At 46.2% G+C, this 17,431-nt stretch overlaps 1 protein-coding gene across 11 annotated transcripts in view; it reads right to left on the bottom strand.

Annotated features, from left to right (window-relative positions):
- Positions 1-17,431, bottom strand: part of PACS2 (phosphofurin acidic cluster sorting protein 2) — an 84,262-nt gene that overhangs the window by 14,693 nt on the left and 52,138 nt on the right. For all 11 annotated transcript variants that reach the window (XM_054833457.1, XM_054833458.1, XM_054833460.1 and 8 more), the window contains 5 exons: positions 16,748-16,854; positions 15,857-16,011; positions 12,371-12,481; positions 10,185-10,293; positions 2,968-3,010 (listed from right to left, as the gene is read on the bottom strand). In XM_054833457.1, the coding sequence (XP_054689432.1) occupies positions 2,968-3,010; positions 10,185-10,293; positions 12,371-12,481; positions 15,857-16,011; positions 16,748-16,854 (525 nt within the window). The remainder of the gene's footprint in view (positions 1-2,967; positions 3,011-10,184; positions 10,294-12,370; positions 12,482-15,856; positions 16,012-16,747; positions 16,855-17,431) is intronic.

Raw genomic sequence — 17,431 nt, 5'->3', positions numbered from 1 at the left:
CAGTCTCCATCCAAAGGGCAACAAATCAGGCTCTGGAGTCGAGCAGTCGTTTGTGCTGTATGTGCTACACGCCAAGAGGATGTTTCACAGACTGTAACTAGCTGTGAGCAAGAGGAGGCAAGGCAGAAGAGTTAGAAGAAGAACAAGCAAGACAGAAAACTGCCTACGGCCACCTTGATCCGCAAAACAGACAGGAAATATCTTCTGGCCTTTTCCCCCTTGCTGGCTGACTGAAGATGCTTGAGTTCAGACACATGGGAGAAAGACAAGGTTAAACACTTTCCTTCCCTCCACTCAGGGAGGCGCTTGAGACTGCTGCAGTCCCAAGAAGCCTCCATCCAGGAAAGCTGCAGCAGCCAGCCTCCTTTCCCATCAGGAATGAGGCACATCCTGTTAACTCTCCTGGCAACTGGCTGTTGGCACAACGCAGGCACACGAGCACACAGCCTCACCACCCGACCCCGGCTTTCATGCCCCACTGGCCCCTTGTGAGGCCACTTCAGAGCCCGGCTGAGCAGCACAGCACTGCCCTGCTCGCTTCTGGGTCAAAGACTGCACAACCCAGCTGCAGCACATCAGTTTTTGCACCCTAAAAGCCAGAGTCCAGCCAACGTCAGGAGTCACAAACCCAAATATCGCTGGCTCCCTCTCTTCCTTGGCCAACAGCTCCAAGCAGGCTGCAGCTGAAGGAAAGAGCTTCGGTGTTCATGTTCAGCCTCAGACTTTGTGAGACACGTGCAACTGGCCTTTCAGAGTCTCTTCAGGTGTGTCTCAGGGGGAATTACTGTGTCGGGAACACTTCAGAAGCAAGAATAAGCAGCATTGGTTTGATCCTCACCACCAGCCAACATCAGAAGTTAGTCTGTGCTTTCAAGGCAAGTTTTTTTGGGGGTTGGCAGTGTTATACTCACAACAGATCTGTTCACTCTTCCCACTTTCAGACAATCAAATCCAGACTAGAAAAACATTGCTAATATCAGATCATTTTAGAGAAACTGGACAAACACTGAGCCCCATTTGCTTGCACATAGCACTGAACTAAATCAGCCCCAAAGAGAAGCTTTGCAGAGCCTAGCAGCTGTAGTGAGACGAGTCCAGGAGCTTCCAAGCCCTTCTGGGCTTTTCATGTTACTGGGAAAGGTGAAACAGCTGCTTCCTAACAACAGTTCTTCACCAGCAATCACAGATTGTGGGAGGGACAAGATCATAGCAAAGCTTATCAGCAGGGAACAAATTAAGAAGATGTGTCTCTCTTTCCTTCAACAAACAAAAGTAGATTGTCATCTCAGGAACACCACAGAGAGACTCTCACTCCGAAGAGACACCAGAGTGAAAGCAGGGTCAGTCTGACAGCAAGAGAGACTAAGCTCTTTAAATGCCTTGGGATTTCAGATTAGCTCTGATGCACTGACAGACATACAAACGGGAACGCAGACAAGTCAGCTTAACAGAGAGAAGGCAGAACAAGACAGCCAGCATGCAAGAAAGAGAAGCTATAAGAGAGCAGCAAAAACTGTGAAGTGGACATCCAGTAGCTGAAGAGCAGTATCCTGGTTTCGGCTGGGATAAAGTTAATTTCTTTCTAGTAGCCGGTATAGCGCTGTGTTTTGGATTTAGGATGAGAATAATGTTGATAACGCCCTGATGTTTGTAGTTGTTGCTGGGTAGTTGTAGTGTCTACACTAAGTCAAGGGCTTTCCAGCTTCCCACGCCCTGCCAGGTGCAGAAGAAGCTGGGAGAGCACAGCCAGGACAGCTGACCCAGGCTGGCCAGAGGAATATTCCCCACCACGGAACGTCATGCTCTGGATAGAACTGGGGAAGCTAGCCGGGATCACTGCTCAGAAACAGGGCATCAGGGGTTTTTTGCAGGTGGTGAGCAATTGCATTTGTGCATCCCTTGTTTTATAATATCATCATCATCATCTTCCTTTGTTATCCTATCAAACTGTCTTTATCTCAACCCATGAGGTTTTTTTTTTCCATTTTTCTCCACATCCCACTGGGGGCGGGGGGCAAGGGGTGAGCAAGCAGCTATGTGGTGCTCAGTTACCAGCTGGGGTTAAACCATGACAAGCAGTTAGGGGACATCCTTTTGGCCACAGGTCAATGACTTTATACCTAAAACTTAATGCATTGAAGAGCATGATCAAATAAGGGAAGCTAGAAAAGGCAAAGTACATAGGGCAGAAAATACACTGACAGAAGCCCAAACACACCACTGCCTAAATACTCTGCACTTGGCCACCTGAGCTGGGAACATTTAAAGATGAGGACAGGAGGAAAAGCCAGGGACTACTATCCCAAATACATAGTCACATAATAAAATGCATTAAACAGCTACTGCCCGAGAGTCAAACTTAACAGTGGTATAGACGATCTCCTTGGTGGGATGCACTCTCCACCTCCCAGGAGTGGATGGGATATTAAGAGGACTGGAGGCCATTCATGACAAGCACACAGAGGACTGACACTGGAATAGCAAATTTGGCCAAATCAATCACCCAGGGCAATGCTGGGCACAGCAAACCTGAGAACAGGTTTCCAGGAACACACCACCTTCCTCCGCACACGGCCCAGCAACAATTCTCCACCAACGAGGTGCTTTGGTCTGCAGCAAAAACAGGCTGTGGATCAGAGCACTTCAGCGTCACACTTTCCTCTCTGTATTGAATGAACAAGGCAATAGCAAGGCTACAGTGCCTGCTTCAGCGCTGGCAGGCAGGCAGCACCGAGCTGCCCAGAGCCAGCTGCTGGGAAAGTAAAATACACCCTGTAGTTTGCTGAGAGATCGTAGAGGTTTGCTTATGTACCAGGCAGTTGCATCCAACCATCGGATGCTCATGCAGACACTCTACCTTAGAGCACCCAGTGCTCCTGCTCTACCCCAGAAACCAGCTAAGTTTGGGCTAACACTTGTGGACGTATTCTAGCTGACTCGAAACAGCGTAACTAAGATAACACTCACCCCGACAAAAGGAATGAACTTCTGCGAAGATTCTTCATCAGGGCTAAAGACAAAGAGAAGAGAGTTGTTAACAACTTGCTTCCACACTGGGCACAATACTCACGTTATATGTTGCATTCAAGCATGCAGCAGGGACGGACAGTATGCAAGCGCCAGTCCAATGTCTCCTCTCAAGGCCCCCTGCCAGCACGCTAAGAATCTGCATGGGTGGGGAAGAGCACGCAGCTTATGGCACATCTCTTGGGGGAAAGGTCTCTTCCTCCCTCCCTCACGCTTGACAGAGAAACATGCTTTAATGGCATGGCAGTCATTACAGACACACGACCTCCTACTGCAAGGAAATGGATCTGTGCCACAACAACACGGAGAACTGTGCGTTACTTACTAGTACCTGAAGCGCTCTGCACGCATGGCCTTCACGCGTCCCACCTTTGGAGTCATGAGCCATACCTTGCATATCCCAGCATCGCTAAAGCAGTTAGCCTGCCACGGGGTTACAAGCCGTGACACGTGGTTATTCGTATAGCACTAGCAAGTACGTACACACACGCACACTCACGCACACAGATACGTGTTCCCTGCCGCTGGGAGCTTGCAATCCCTCAGACAGGCACACTAGAGAGGTCAGGCACCAGAGCACACCGGGTGAATCAGGACACCAACTGGAGAACAGCAAACAGCTAAACCAAACCGAACAAAACGTACACCATGTCCCAGAAACAGCTGAAGACACCACTACACGCATTTTGAAAGCAGGAAGGCATCAGCCCCTCCTGCTCTGGCCCTGCCCAGGTTTCAGAATCCAGAGAGTGGAGAAGGGCCAGCAACAAAGGCTACAGTGAAACTTAGCAGGAATTAGGGAGAGACTCGAAGACAAGAGGAGGAAGACTTGAATGAGGAGGAAGGCAGGCTGGGAGGGCCTGCAGAGCCACTGTTCCCTTCAAGGGCAACAGAGATGAACATGTGCCCACAGGGTGAGGAGAGGACTGCAGAAGCACGTCCATGTGTTCGGAGGAATTACAGTTCAGCAGTGGAAGTGATTGCACGGGCAAAACACACGACGTTTCTCAGTGGCCAAGCACAGGAAACAGGTAGGAAGCAGACAAACACCGGGATTTCTCATGTTTCTCTTTTTGTGTATCCCTCAGTGCTCAGAGCACTGCAACGTTCAGAGGAAAACCATCCAGCATTGCCTTCATCCAGAATATTGCTGGGTGCAGCACAACTACTTTGGGAAAGTACGTATTTCTGTGCTGTTTCCAGCACAGACTGGAAATCACAAAGGTTGCCAACCGCTGTGTGATTAGCACGAGCTGGACAGTTTCCTCTAAGCCCTGTGGAAAGAATGGCATAGAACTGTAGCAAGCACGACTCAGCCAGAGCTCCCTCTTGGTCCAAAGCAGAGCGTGCTTTTGCAAATAGCCTCTTGCTTTGGCTCAGCTCTGCTTACTCATCTCTACAGCAAAGTCAGGGGCTTTGCTCCCTTCCTACCTCACAACCCCAGCCACTGCACCTTCAGTCTTCCCCCAAAGCACATAACAAAATGACCAAGTCCCTGATTCTGTGTTGGAAGCCAGAAAGGTCACACATGGCTGCAGGCTCCCCAGTAAATAAATCTCCTACGAACATGGTATTTTCCAGCTCCAGTTTTGCAAAGGGAAAGGATAAATCCACAGAGCTGTTGGGAGAAGCACAGAACAGAGGCTCAGCTTTCTTCTCATTTCTTCAGCTCCATGGGCTGAGAAGCAGGCAGAAGCAAGTCCCGCTGACCAAGCGAGGGAAGCACAACAGTCGCCTAGTCATCTCTCAGCTACTGGATGGCTTTGGTCCGAGGTCTCAAAAAACAAACCATGCCCAATTCCAGCAGAAAACTCATTCTTGTTCCCCCAGGAGCTCAGACTCCCACTGAGGAGAGCTCAGGGGCAATTCTGAAATAAATCATTTGCTTCAGTCACCATTTATCACAGCTCACAATGATGCACAGACTGTTCCTGAAGCAATCCAGCTGGATTTCAGCTCAGCTAGGCTAGTCCTGTCACACATCCTCTTGGGAACTCTGATCTTGCAAATGTGACTCTGAAAATGTAGCTTATCAAAACAGCTGCTCTTCACGTGGATGAAAGGAAAGATGAGATGACCATGCTTGTTCTCGACTTCCTCTTTCATGCTTTCCTGATTCTTGTCCTTCGGGATCCCAAAATATTAATCCAGAATCCTTTCACCTTGGTAATGGTCTTTTCTATTCTTCCTACCACAGTCCTGCAACTAAAATATCCCCTGTCCCTGGAAAGGCAGATCTTATTACCCAGGCTGCACAGATTCCCAAGGCTGCAGAGGTTTTACCCCCATAGCGATGTCCAAGGTATTGGCTTTATCCATAGGGCTTCTGAAGGCCCCGGTATCTCAGCTATCATTTAAAGCCAGACCTGACCCTAGTTTGTGATTGTTAACAGTGTTATTAATACTTCACTTCTGTAATTCTGGGGAAAAAAACCCCACACTAAATTCTGGGGAAAACAAAAAACCAGACCTATGCAGAGAGGCTAGAAAGAAAATGTTTACCTGGAATGGAGAGTTATCTAATTACTATTTTTGCTTGAGCAAAATCCATCCCCCTGCAATCAGTCCTTCAAAGGTAAACTGTCCAGAAATGGACTTGCAGGCTCCCTCCCTACCCCAAGAAATTAATTCAGATTGAACAAAGACATATAGCCAGATTTATATGTTTTAGGACTCTTACAAAGGAGAAGCAGCCACATCACCAGGAGTCACCCACCTGACAAAGGGAAGGAATAACCTCTCTCCCTTCTGGGGCAAAGTACAAACTAAGCTGTGAAGCACTCAGATATTGCAGTAAGAGGGACCGAATAATCACTTAGAGCAGTTATGCCAGTTACTAGCCTTTCAGTAAGATTTCATTTAAAATTTAAGCAACCCAAACCAGATTCAAATGAAGCCAGACACCTGTGATTTCCCAGCAGGAGGGTCTCAGGTACTACCTTTACTCCAGCCAAGTCCTGCAGGGGGGCAGCAGGAAAGAGGGGACTTCTTTCACCGAAGGACTAGCAGGCCTCTAAGCCAATTCGGCCAGGCACTACCAACAACTCTCCAAGGTTCATCTTTGGTACGAAGCATCTGTCCTTCCCACTGGGCAACTGCAGCTGTCAGCTGGCTAACACTGTCCCTGTTCCATCACGTCTCCAGTGCTCAAACCGAACAAAGGGACAAAGCAACTCCAGGTCCCCACAACACATCAGACGAGTCATCTCTCTGCTTCCCTGTGACACTCCCATCCAGCACCCTTCATGTTCCTACAGCAGGTTGGACATACTCAACAGGACATCCAGCATTTCTTGAGCCTTGACTCTCCTCTGCTGCACTGCTCTGCCAGGCAAGTGGCACAAGTAAATTCCTGTTACGTTTCCACCAGCTGCCCAAGGAGGTTCACGCAGCAACCAGCCAGGTGACACGGGCACTGCTGAGCCAAAGGAGGGACCGGCTCCATTTTCTCCAGCCGTGTTCATGTTCAACAACCGCTGCGTGGTGTGTTTTAGAAGCAACACTCAGAGAAATGACCTGGACTCTGCCTAGCCACTGCCCTGCAGAGCCTGAGAGACACGCAGCAGGCAGGAAACAGTGTTACCCCTGATTCCTACTGCCTGGGAACCCTCCAACCCAAGGCACTTGTGCTCCACTGAGCAAGAGTTGGGGAAGTGCTCTACAACACACCAGAGTAAAGAGCTTTTGGTAAATGTGTAACTAGGTAGGAAATGACCCAGCCCTCGCCCTGACAAGCGAGCAATGCTTTGACTTCCAACAGCCAAGCTGCTCCCCAGATTCGTGCAAGGGCTACCCAGAAGCCACATGGCATGAGCTGTGCTGGACACTGAATTACAGTGGGTGACACCAGCCCAGGTTCACAGAACTGATCAGCAATACAGCTACGCTGGGAATGACTGTGGAGTCTCAGGTCTCGCATACTGCAGGGTTTCATTCAAGAAAGCACTGCAGACAGATATCAATGTCGATGATACACCCCTCCTAGTGAGAGGCTCGCCTCTGCCACCATGCTCTCAGCTCCCCAGATGTTCCCCTGGACTGCAGTGTTTCTTGACAATTCAGTAACCAGTAAACCTCCCAGCACTCACAGTCAGTCACCCAGTGTAACACACAGAGGAGCTGAAATGGCAATCCATTTCCTTCCTTAACCCCTTCCTCATTGCCAGCCCCCTTGATTTCAGGTAAGATCAGCAGATGCTCCAAAAGAACGGGACAAAGCTTTCGCACCATTGCAGTCCATCACAGGCAGTACATGCGCCAACCTTTCGCCATGACAAACAGAACAAGGGGACAGGAAGGAGAGCGGAGGTAAGTCAAAATAGGGATAGCTGGCAATAAAGTTATAAAGCAGCTCATCACATACAGCTATGTCCTAAAGACTGGCTTGGCTTTCCTTGGACCACTAGGGCTTGTTTAACAGAGCAAATGCTAGGGTAGTGGGAGATTTATCTTGCAATGAATTTGTAGGTAGCACTGCTGTTTCTACAAGGACCACTGCCTTGGAAGTTGGCCTTGGAGAAGCCATTCACCTCTGGCCTCGAGGGAGAGGGAGTTGCAGTAACTTTGTGAACTGAGGACAAAATAAATAATGTCCAATAATCATTATTCGAAGCAGGGGACCCTGCAGAGCAAGTGGGTCTTGGAGGCAGCTCAGAGAGCCTAACTCCACTGCTAGCATATGTCTGTCTCCTCTTTCTTAAGCTCAGAGAAGTCCCATACATTTGGGACAGCCTGTCAGTAAGAGATTACTCCTCAGTTTTTTAATTACAGGGAGAAGATTTGCTGGTCTGCATTCGGACACTACAGAGCTGAACCCCACCCTGAGCCACTGAGTGCCAAAGGATGGGAACTGAAAAGCCTTTGCTCAGTCCTGATCCTTTCAGAGCTACACTATATCCTCTGATGGCTAGGAAGAAGGGAAGAAAAAACCCTACCTTCTCTGTGTTTTACCTCTGAAAGCTGCTCTCTCACTAACCCCTTCATTCCCACTCAGTCTGCATCCTGGGAACCCCTATGTGTGGTCCAAAGGCAGAGCAGTCGTTTTCAACAATGCGTTCTGCCAGCAGATGCCATAGTTTCAAAGCAGCGAGCAGAATTTAACCTAAAACACAAACTGTGCATCCCAGACCTGCAGGAACTGTTAAACAAGGCACAAAAGACCAGTTCATGGGGGAAAAGAGATAGGAGATGGGAGAGGGAGCCTAAAAGGAACTGATACCTTATGGTAAAATCAAAATGAAAGCTCTTTTTCCTTTTCAGAAAGCAACCAAAGAAAAAGATAAATATGTTATTATACTTACAACAAAGCGATGCATTCATTTAGATAGTGCTAATGGAAATACAATTTCTGTGTTGTTTTTCACAATACCCTCCCTAAGTTGCTGCCAATTTCTAAAGAAAGCCACACAGGGAGATAACTGCCCATCACTCCATGGGAGAGCTTGTTCCTCTAACTCACTCTCCCGTTTGCTCATGAGGTACTTAGGTGAAAGTAGAAGTTATTTTAAAGCAGACACAACAGAGATACCAAGAGACTGCAGGCTATTCCACGAGTCTGGCAAAAAGTCTCAGCAACGTCTCTTCTGCAGGGTTTCAGCCTGATTTAAACCTATCAAACAGCTTCAGGCATGGCACTACCAAGTCTAAAGGGTCTAAAATCCAAATGCATCAGACCAGCTTGGTAAAGCAGTCATGCACACTGCTGGGAGGGCTAAGTGTGTGTGTTGCTGAGATACATTTCAGATGTTTTTCAACAAAGTGTGAAATTGACCTTTCTGGGCACATTAGAAACTCAAAATTATTAAACATGTGTTAATGACAAACATGAACATGTAACAGAATGGAGAAGGCAGTGGAGACCAGTGCAGAACCCAGCAATCCAAGGGTGCAGAAAAGGAACAAGGCAGCCATCAGAAACGGGTTCACACTGCACTAGCGGTGTCTGAACTCCATAGTGGTAACTAAGGTAAGTCTTCACATCAAAAACAAACTAAAAGATTGAAGATAACAGCTTTGAGTACCTGTGGCTCTCCAAACTTCATCTTTATCAGGTTAACATTACAGAAGTTCACAACTACATGAGGAGTGTGCACTCTTTTTAATGGACTAGTCAGTCTGGAAATACTTTCCCTAGCAGAGCATGAAGAATGGGCTAAATTTTACTGAATCATTTCTGCAAAGTAACGTAGAGCAGACACAGGAATGGACAAGCAACATACAATGAGCATTTCCAAAAAAAGGGAAAAGTAATGAATCTACCCACACTTTTAATCCCTCCTAGTTTTTATGCAAAGGAGGCACCAATGAGGAATGTTAACGGACCAAAAGTGAAAAATCAGATATAACATGGGAAGGGTAGTAATTAACAATTAACATCATCCATGCTACATAGGAGATTGCTAGTCCCTAACTGAGAAAAAGCATGAGCTGAGTGTTTGTCCTGCTCTCAGAAATTATTGGGATGCAAGTTGGAGTCTATTACTCTCCTCTGTGCCTCAGAAACAATGCACCTCTACCCTTCACTGACAGTTAGACTTCTTCCTGGACCACAGCCACATGAGGCTCTACGTACTCCTGAATCTTGTTTTCAGACCCTAATCCTCCCTCCTACAGGCTGCTTATCCCTTAAGAGAAGGTGAAATAAAACCTGGTGAATGTCAGCCCTTCCCAGTAGGAGTCCTGGTAGCCTGCAACTGCCAATCAACAGGGATTTTGTCTCTCCTGCAAGCAGCTCTGCTATTTACACTCTAAAAAGAAAGGGTTTCAGTTCCCTCAACACCGATGTAAAAAGGCCAGGTCTCGTGGAAGACACTTTGTAGGGGGAATGCCACAGTCTAGTCTTACACACCTAAGGTCTCTGTGGTAAGACATCTCCAGAACCCAAGCAGATATAATCTGTCTATCCCCCACCCTGCCTAGTCTCCACATCCCCAAACCTCTCGGATCTTCAAAGAAATCACTGCACTTAAAGTAACCACACTCTTGTAGATTCACTGTTATCTACGTGGGACACATCACGGGGTGCAGGGTACTGTCAGGCTCCCACGGTGTTTGCAATTTGGAGTGATCTTAAGACTGCTGGCACACAAGATGACAAAAGCACTTTGCTTTCAACCTGATGCTCCCTCTGGAAACTCAGTGTTACGTTAGTAACATACCTTTTCTGCTTGTACGTCAGCATTGCTTCAGCAATGGGCAACTGGTGTGCACAGTTTGCCCCTGCTATATACTGCGTTATCCGGGAGACAACGTCAGGTGTTTCTGGAACTGCAATAGAACAAAGACAGAAAATAATTTAATTCACTTCTCAGACCATCACCAGCACTGTCCCCCATTTGCTCAGCCAAGCAGCTGATGGTATCCAGCCAGCTGCATTTGAACTGCATCTTCCAAAGGAAGCTCTGCAGCACTGTAAATCTGTCTGACCAAAAGCAAACATCCTACAAGAGCACCAAGGTAAAAACATTAGAAGGCACACTAGATACACAGACATCTGTCCACAGCATTGCTGACTGAAGTATTATGGTTATTTTGTATTTGTTAAAATGCTTTTCTTTGAAAATGTGTACCTGCCCAGAATCAACTTTAGACTTTCCCACACCTTGACCGTAGGTATCTGCTGAAGAAAGCGTCTAGCCATCTCTCCCAGGGCCTTGGCGAGCTGCTCGGCTCACACCAGCATTTGAGTTACTTGATTTCCTAATGAACTCACAGCCTTGCTGAGTTAACTCAAGACAGAGCCACACAAGGGTAGGAAGAGCACAAAGATCACGTATGCAGCAGCAAGTATGCTTCAGATCTGTAAGACTGTGTTCAATTCAAGTTGACAGGAAAACATTTTCCAAATCCCTTCCATATTTCTTTGATTTCAAGCAAAGAGCCTCAACTATGAGATCAAGGGAACACAATGACCTTCACCAGGCACTTCCATACCTTAATGGGCATTTTAACCCAGGCTCTTTGTATTTGAACGGTGAACTGTGAAGAGCTATGACTCTTTGTAAGATCCTCTTATGCCATCACAGGGTTTCTGTGCAGTTCTCAGGGCACAGATGAAAATAGAGAATCTACAAGGTCCGGACTGCACAAAAATGAAGCTGCATTTTCCTCATAGCATGCAGGCAGGCAGGCAAATACGAGCTGCAGCATACAATCAACTAAGGAACAGTAGCTCTCGAGCTGGATTTCTATAGCTAATGAACTATTCCTAACCGAGACACAAAAATCGAGTCTGTATCGACATTTGTCTGCATTTTCAAGTGCAGCAAGGAATTAAAAGAAACCAATTCCAGACACCTGTTCTTCCACAAGCTTAGAATCAAGGAAAAGCATAGGTTGGGTGGCACACTGGGAGCTCTCTCGTCCAGCCTCCTGCTCCAAGCAGGGCTAACTTCACCTTCAGAACAGGCTGCCTGGGGCCTTGTCCAGCCAAATTCCCATCCGCTGGAAAAGGCTCTGAACAATCACCTGTGAAGAGGTGCGCGTCTCCTCCTCTCACGGCTAAAGGACTTCCAGGAGCATCCTGGGAGCCTCAGGGACTCTGCAATTCCAACAGGAGAACCACACTGCAACCTGCCCACTCTCATGGCACTTCAAAAACTCCAAAGCTTTTTCCTTCTAGTGAAATTTCTGTACGGGATATGCTGCCATGAGAGCATCACCCCTCAGTCAAGTCTCAAGCCTTCACGTAGACCTAGATGTCAGATGCAAATCCTCCTTTCTCCTGTTTCTTTCAGTTCTTGAAGGAATGGATGGAAAAACTGTAAGCATTAATATTTTAAGCAAATTAGTACTTTAACACACAGTGAGGCTTTATGCTGGCCTAGAACAGACTCAGATTAGAACAGAAACTTGTTGACCTGACCTAGGGCAGCTCCCACATGTTACAACACTAGTGAAGAACAAAATTTTTTTTTAATGAGAAAGATCCTGCCAGTAGACTTCAGAAATGTTAGGGTCATTCTCACGCACAACTAATAGAAGTTAGTCTTCCCAGAGTTTCCAGTTTTCCAAATCTTTTAGACTGGACAGTTTCTGAAGGGCCAAAGAAAGCAATGTACTAGGCTTGGTAGTGAAACCTCCACATCAAAGAACAAAGCTGAGAGCTAGGTAAAACCAGCGTGACTCAGAGGCAGCTAGTGCCTCTGGGAGCCAACAACTGTTTGCAAACCACCACGCAGAGGACATACAAAGGTCAATATCTGAAAAGGGAATGTAGTGGAATGAGGAGAAAAGAGGAACAAAAACATTTGTCTGCTTCCTCTTGTATTTACCTGACCTTTGCTAAAATTACTCATTCAAGCCTTTTATCCCACACAGGCCAGACACAGACACATGGTCTTACCAGTGGTCTGTGCTTCAAGTTTGTTGAATAGATCTCTCCAGGCTAGATCTTGGAAGAAGTTGTTGTATCTATAATCTACAGACCCCAGATACTTGGCCACTGGATGAGAGCCTAAGAAAGAAAGGAAAACATGACAGTTGTTCTTCCCAGCACTGAACACAAGTGTGGTTTTTATCTGTAAGGAATTAAATTCCAAAAATCAAAACTACAGTAGACACCCCAGATATAAATTTCTTCAATTACACCCAAGTAACTTAGTCCAGCTTATCTCTACAAGAGCATGCAAATAGACTTCCCAGCAGACAGACTGCTTCAACACCACTGTTATCTTTCAGTGATACCTCCCCCTTCCCCCTCGCCAAATTAAATTTTAAAAGGCCAAAGAAAACAGGACTGGGAAACTGCTGAGGAAATTAATGATTTGGAAGACACAGAACCCTACAGCTCTCCATCTCAGTCTCTCAGTTTTGCAAGCGGCTTTCCCAGCCCTTCCTGCCCACAGGCTGCACCGCACGCACCACGGCCCCATCACCTCTGCCAAGAGGAGTCAGACCCCTTCTTCCCAACACCAGTCGCACACCACGGCAGTTTTGCAATAATGAGAAGAGGCAATTGTCCCCAACCAGGAAACACAACCCAGGGAGGCTTGTTTAATCCATGGAGAATGGCTATAAGTTCAACAAATGGGCTGTAATTAAAGACAGAAGGCAGAGTCCAAGGCTTACAGTCCCCAGAGAATGTTTGCGTATGCATCAGGTTGCTGCTTGCTCTAGCTAAGCCTTATGGCTCCTCTATGAGCATAGAAAGACCTCCTCGCAGAAAGTCTGTGTGACCAGTCTCCAGCCTGCAGCCCTAGATGGAGATCTGACTTCATACTTTTACTGAGCAGGAGAGGGAAGACATTTAAGTGACAAACTCTGCCCTAGGAGGTGGTAAAAATTTGCCACCTTCATTTTAGGCCACATGTGTCCCCAAACCAGACAACCTGCTCTTGCAACTACCTCTCCAGTCTTTCAAGACAGGAGAAAAGGTGTGCCAGGATTGCCCTTTCCAGTCATGCTCAGCATGAGTCTTGTACACTTACAATCAGCCATGAAGTGGTCTCATAGAGTTCCTCCTAATCAGCTTATTTTTATCCTTCCTGCATACCGAATTCTCACATCAAGCTACACTTTCAGAGACTGTAACCGTTGAGTCATCAGCTGGTAACTGGTAATCTGACAACTTCTTCCAAGAGAACCCCAGTTACTTAACTATACTCACGATGTTCCAGTAAAGCTCATGGTGGAAAAACCCCACTGCCTCTTCTTAGTTGTCCAGACCAGTTCTAATTTCCAGACTTCCAGGAAAGGTTCAAGCAGAAGGTCTCTCTGAGCTCCCCTCAGTGTCATTAGAGACTGGGGCCTAAGTTCTTTCCTGGACTTTCCGGATCACGACTACTTTCAGATCCATCATTTCTTTTGCAGTGGAGTTTTAAACAGCGCACATGGAACCGCTCTGCACCATGCACTGAAGAAGCTTTCCCACATGCTGGGAAAACACATTGCGCATGGCAGATGGAGTTGGAAACAAGTACTAAACATGAGGTCTCCCAGGAAGTTCTATCCATGGGAGCTAAATAAAATGCTAAATAACCCTGAACAGTCAAAATATGCCCCAACCTTTTTTCCTATTTTATTTGCCCCTTTTCAGTTGTTTATACACTGGTTTGGACATCAAAGGAGTCTTTCAAGCCATAGAATTAGAAGGACAGATGCTTACAGACACTAAACATTTCTCATTGTTAACAAACCACTGTAGGTTGACTCTTCTGTCATTGCAGCATGTAGTTGCAGGCTAAGAAGGTAAAACCATCTTAGAAAAAACTCCATCATTCCTACTTTGAAGGTGCTGCAAATAGCAGAAAGTCTTTTCCTTTAAGACGTTTATGGCATGGTCACCATTCTGTCTTTGGTGCTTTTTCAGTTGTCAAAAAAGAGAGGTTGCTCCTCAATCACTTTAATGAACTGCCAGAAAGCTGGCCAGAAATAAGCACTTGATCCGATCCGGAAATACTCCAGACTTCTGTGGGAAAGGCCCTGTTGGAGAAGTTTCTATATTTAAAGTACATTTAAAAAAGCATTCACAGTTCTGAAGCAGTTCCATTATCGAAGTGCTTTGTTCTTTTTTAATTACCAAAGAAAGTTTTAAGATTAAAAAAATCAACCCAAAAACATACTAGCTAAATCTTGTGTTTCACTTTCAAAGAGAGAATATTTTCAGATTATTGAAGACTGCAGGACAGAAAAGTCGTCGCCTGAGGCCAGGAGATAGTCAGCATGTGAGGACCAAAGTCTTCAGTCACACAGACTCATTCAAAGCATATTTAACCTTGCAGAAATTTTTGTTTGTTTGTTTTTACCCCCTAAATGGATCTCTCTCCCTGTCAACCACTTGGGAAACTAAATGCCTTCCTTACAGAAGAATCCAGCTCTCTTCCTCTGCCTTTCTCATTTGACTTCTGCAAATCCCACCACTGAATTAACAGCCTAACCCCGCTGTTCATGGTGTTGGGCAGCAGCTTCTGAGTCCTACAGCAACTGCCATCAGCTGGTCCCAAACCTAGAAGACCAGAAAATACCAAGAGAAGTGCTTTTCAAGTTTTCTGTTGCCTACATCGCCTAAGTGCCCTGTTCGCACAAGCCAAGCCTCGGACTAGACCAGCTTCTGGCATCACACCCTTACAACACCAATGTTGCCCAGATGTCCCTGCCCACAAGCATCAGTGACTGACTGGCTTCCCAGGCCTCGCCGCTACAACATTCCTCATGTTTCTGACTACAACAAGACCCCTAACATTATTAACAGTCCACTCTACTTCCCCCAACGCAAGCGATTCAAGCTGGGTAACTTTCCGGGCAGGCAGGCTGCTCGTGCTCCTGGAAGGGCAGAGATAAGGTGCTGGAAGACTGAGGGAAAAACCCAAGGAGAACAGCACATAAAGGAAAGGTCAAAAGATACATGTAATTTGAATAATTTAAACTCTCAGCAGTTTCAGAGCCTTTAAAAAATTTTTCAACCCCCCTGCTCCTCCATAACCATTTTCTGTGTCAGTCTCAGGGAGGTCAGAACAGTTATTACTTTGGGAAACATGGCGCCCAATGAATTTAAGATTTTAGCCAGGGAAAAGACTTCCAGAACATTATTCTATGCATTCATTGTACCATGACAAAAAGATATGCAAGAGCCTCCCTCTGTGGGGAGGAAGTACTCAACCCTTTGCTTCAAAGGAAAGGTTTACAAGGAGACTTCGGCATCAAGAATGCAAAGATGAAATTCTCATGCAAGAGCAGCAACACAAGCATTACACAATACTATGACAGCATGACGTTTGCCTCATTTAACAGCCATATACCTAGCCAAAGCTTCCAGGAGGGCTTCTCCTGAGGGAACACGTCACATTTAATCCATTCATCTTTCTATGAAGTAAAAGTGTTCCTTATTTACCTAGAGGGATGATCAAAAATCTCATGTAGCCGAGCCAGTCTGGGGTTTTGTGAGACAGCTGCTCTACAAAGAGCCTCAATACAGCACTGAGGTAATTCTGGGCTCCGGCCACTGCAATTTTAATTGGGTTTGGAGGCTGCGAATTGCAGTTACAGCTAGACAGAAAAAGAGGAAACATATTCATAATTGTGCTTTCAACCAGCTATTTCAGAACAAGTAAAAAAAAATAAAATAGATTTGTTAACAACAACCACAGCAGAAGAGAGTTCGTTCTATACACAAGGCAGTATCATAATGATTATCAGCAACTCAAAACATTATTAATAAAATACAACATTGTTCAGTACTTTCTTAATTGGTCTCCTTGCTCCTTCTTTCACACATTTTGATAATCTAAAGGGCTGGACTCAACTATCTAGGTTAGGATGTGCCTATCGCAACTAACTGCTGTGTCAGAGAACACAGTCAGGTACCCACAGCCCTCTGTAGGTATCTAGGGAATGCCTTGAGGAATTGAGGAATTAATATGGGAATTACTTGCGGCAAGAGGGAGCAGGAGCTATTTAAAAACCTACCTATTAGCTTTGCATGCTTTACCGGTTATTAGATCTGACCTATGAGGCAGTCTCCAAAGCACAATCTTTTAAAGTCACCAGTGTCGATGAAAGGAGGCTTGTATCCCCACACACATGGCAGAACAGCAACGACTTTGCAGGGCTGGCGAGGGCTGAAGAGCCACGCAACTCTGACTTCAGGAGAGTAGATTAGGGAGAAGTATTGGAAGGGAGAAGTATTTCTCAGCTGTTGGACGGAAAACTCCCTGGGGCACAGGAGCTGAGAGGCTTTTAGAGCTGAGACTCAACAAACAACACAAGCAAGGTAAGAACTTACTATCTCTGTATCCTGGAGACAATAGTGCTGAAAGCTGCCTGAATATCAGCTGAGGAGCATGTGCAGACCACTGGCAAGGTATGCTTTTGCAAGACATCTGATAGGTACTGAGGAGAGAACAGAACATTTTATAGTCCTTTTTTTGGTACAGTTTGTCCCATGAAGAAAATCTGCCTTCCCCAGCCTCCTAGGTATTCTCACACCCAAGCGTGGGCACTGTCCCCATTGCCAATTTGTGATACAACTATTTTCCCAATACTTAGTTCTTGTGCATCTGCCAAAGGAAAGTTCTTCCTCTAGGAAAATGGAAACATTGCACCTTTTTGACAAACACCAACACTACATCCAAAGCATGGCAACAACAACTCTAGAACAGCACGGTTTTTATGGCTGCAGAGAACAGGGCAGCAGCAGAAGGCCATTTGCCTAGCAGTCAGCTACATTCCTCACGTACACACATGTTCCTCACGAGTGACTGTTTGCCCTCCATGCAGTGAACGGGAAATAAGTTAACACACGCATCAGGTATACACAGACATATTGATGAGACTCAACAATTATCTCACACTTTCAAATTCTGCACCATTAATCTATACACCCCAGCCAATGCTATCTTCATGTCTGATACCGCAGGCACAAGCTGCTAAAACTACTGGAAGGTGACCAACAACGCTTTCTGTCCAT

The sequence above is a fragment of the Grus americana genome, chromosome 8, assembly GCF_028858705.1.
Source record: "Grus americana isolate bGruAme1 chromosome 8, bGruAme1.mat, whole genome shotgun sequence".
Taxonomy (NCBI): domain Eukaryota; kingdom Metazoa; phylum Chordata; class Aves; order Gruiformes; family Gruidae; genus Grus; species Grus americana.
This window is presented reverse-complemented; position numbering and strand designations above follow the sequence as displayed.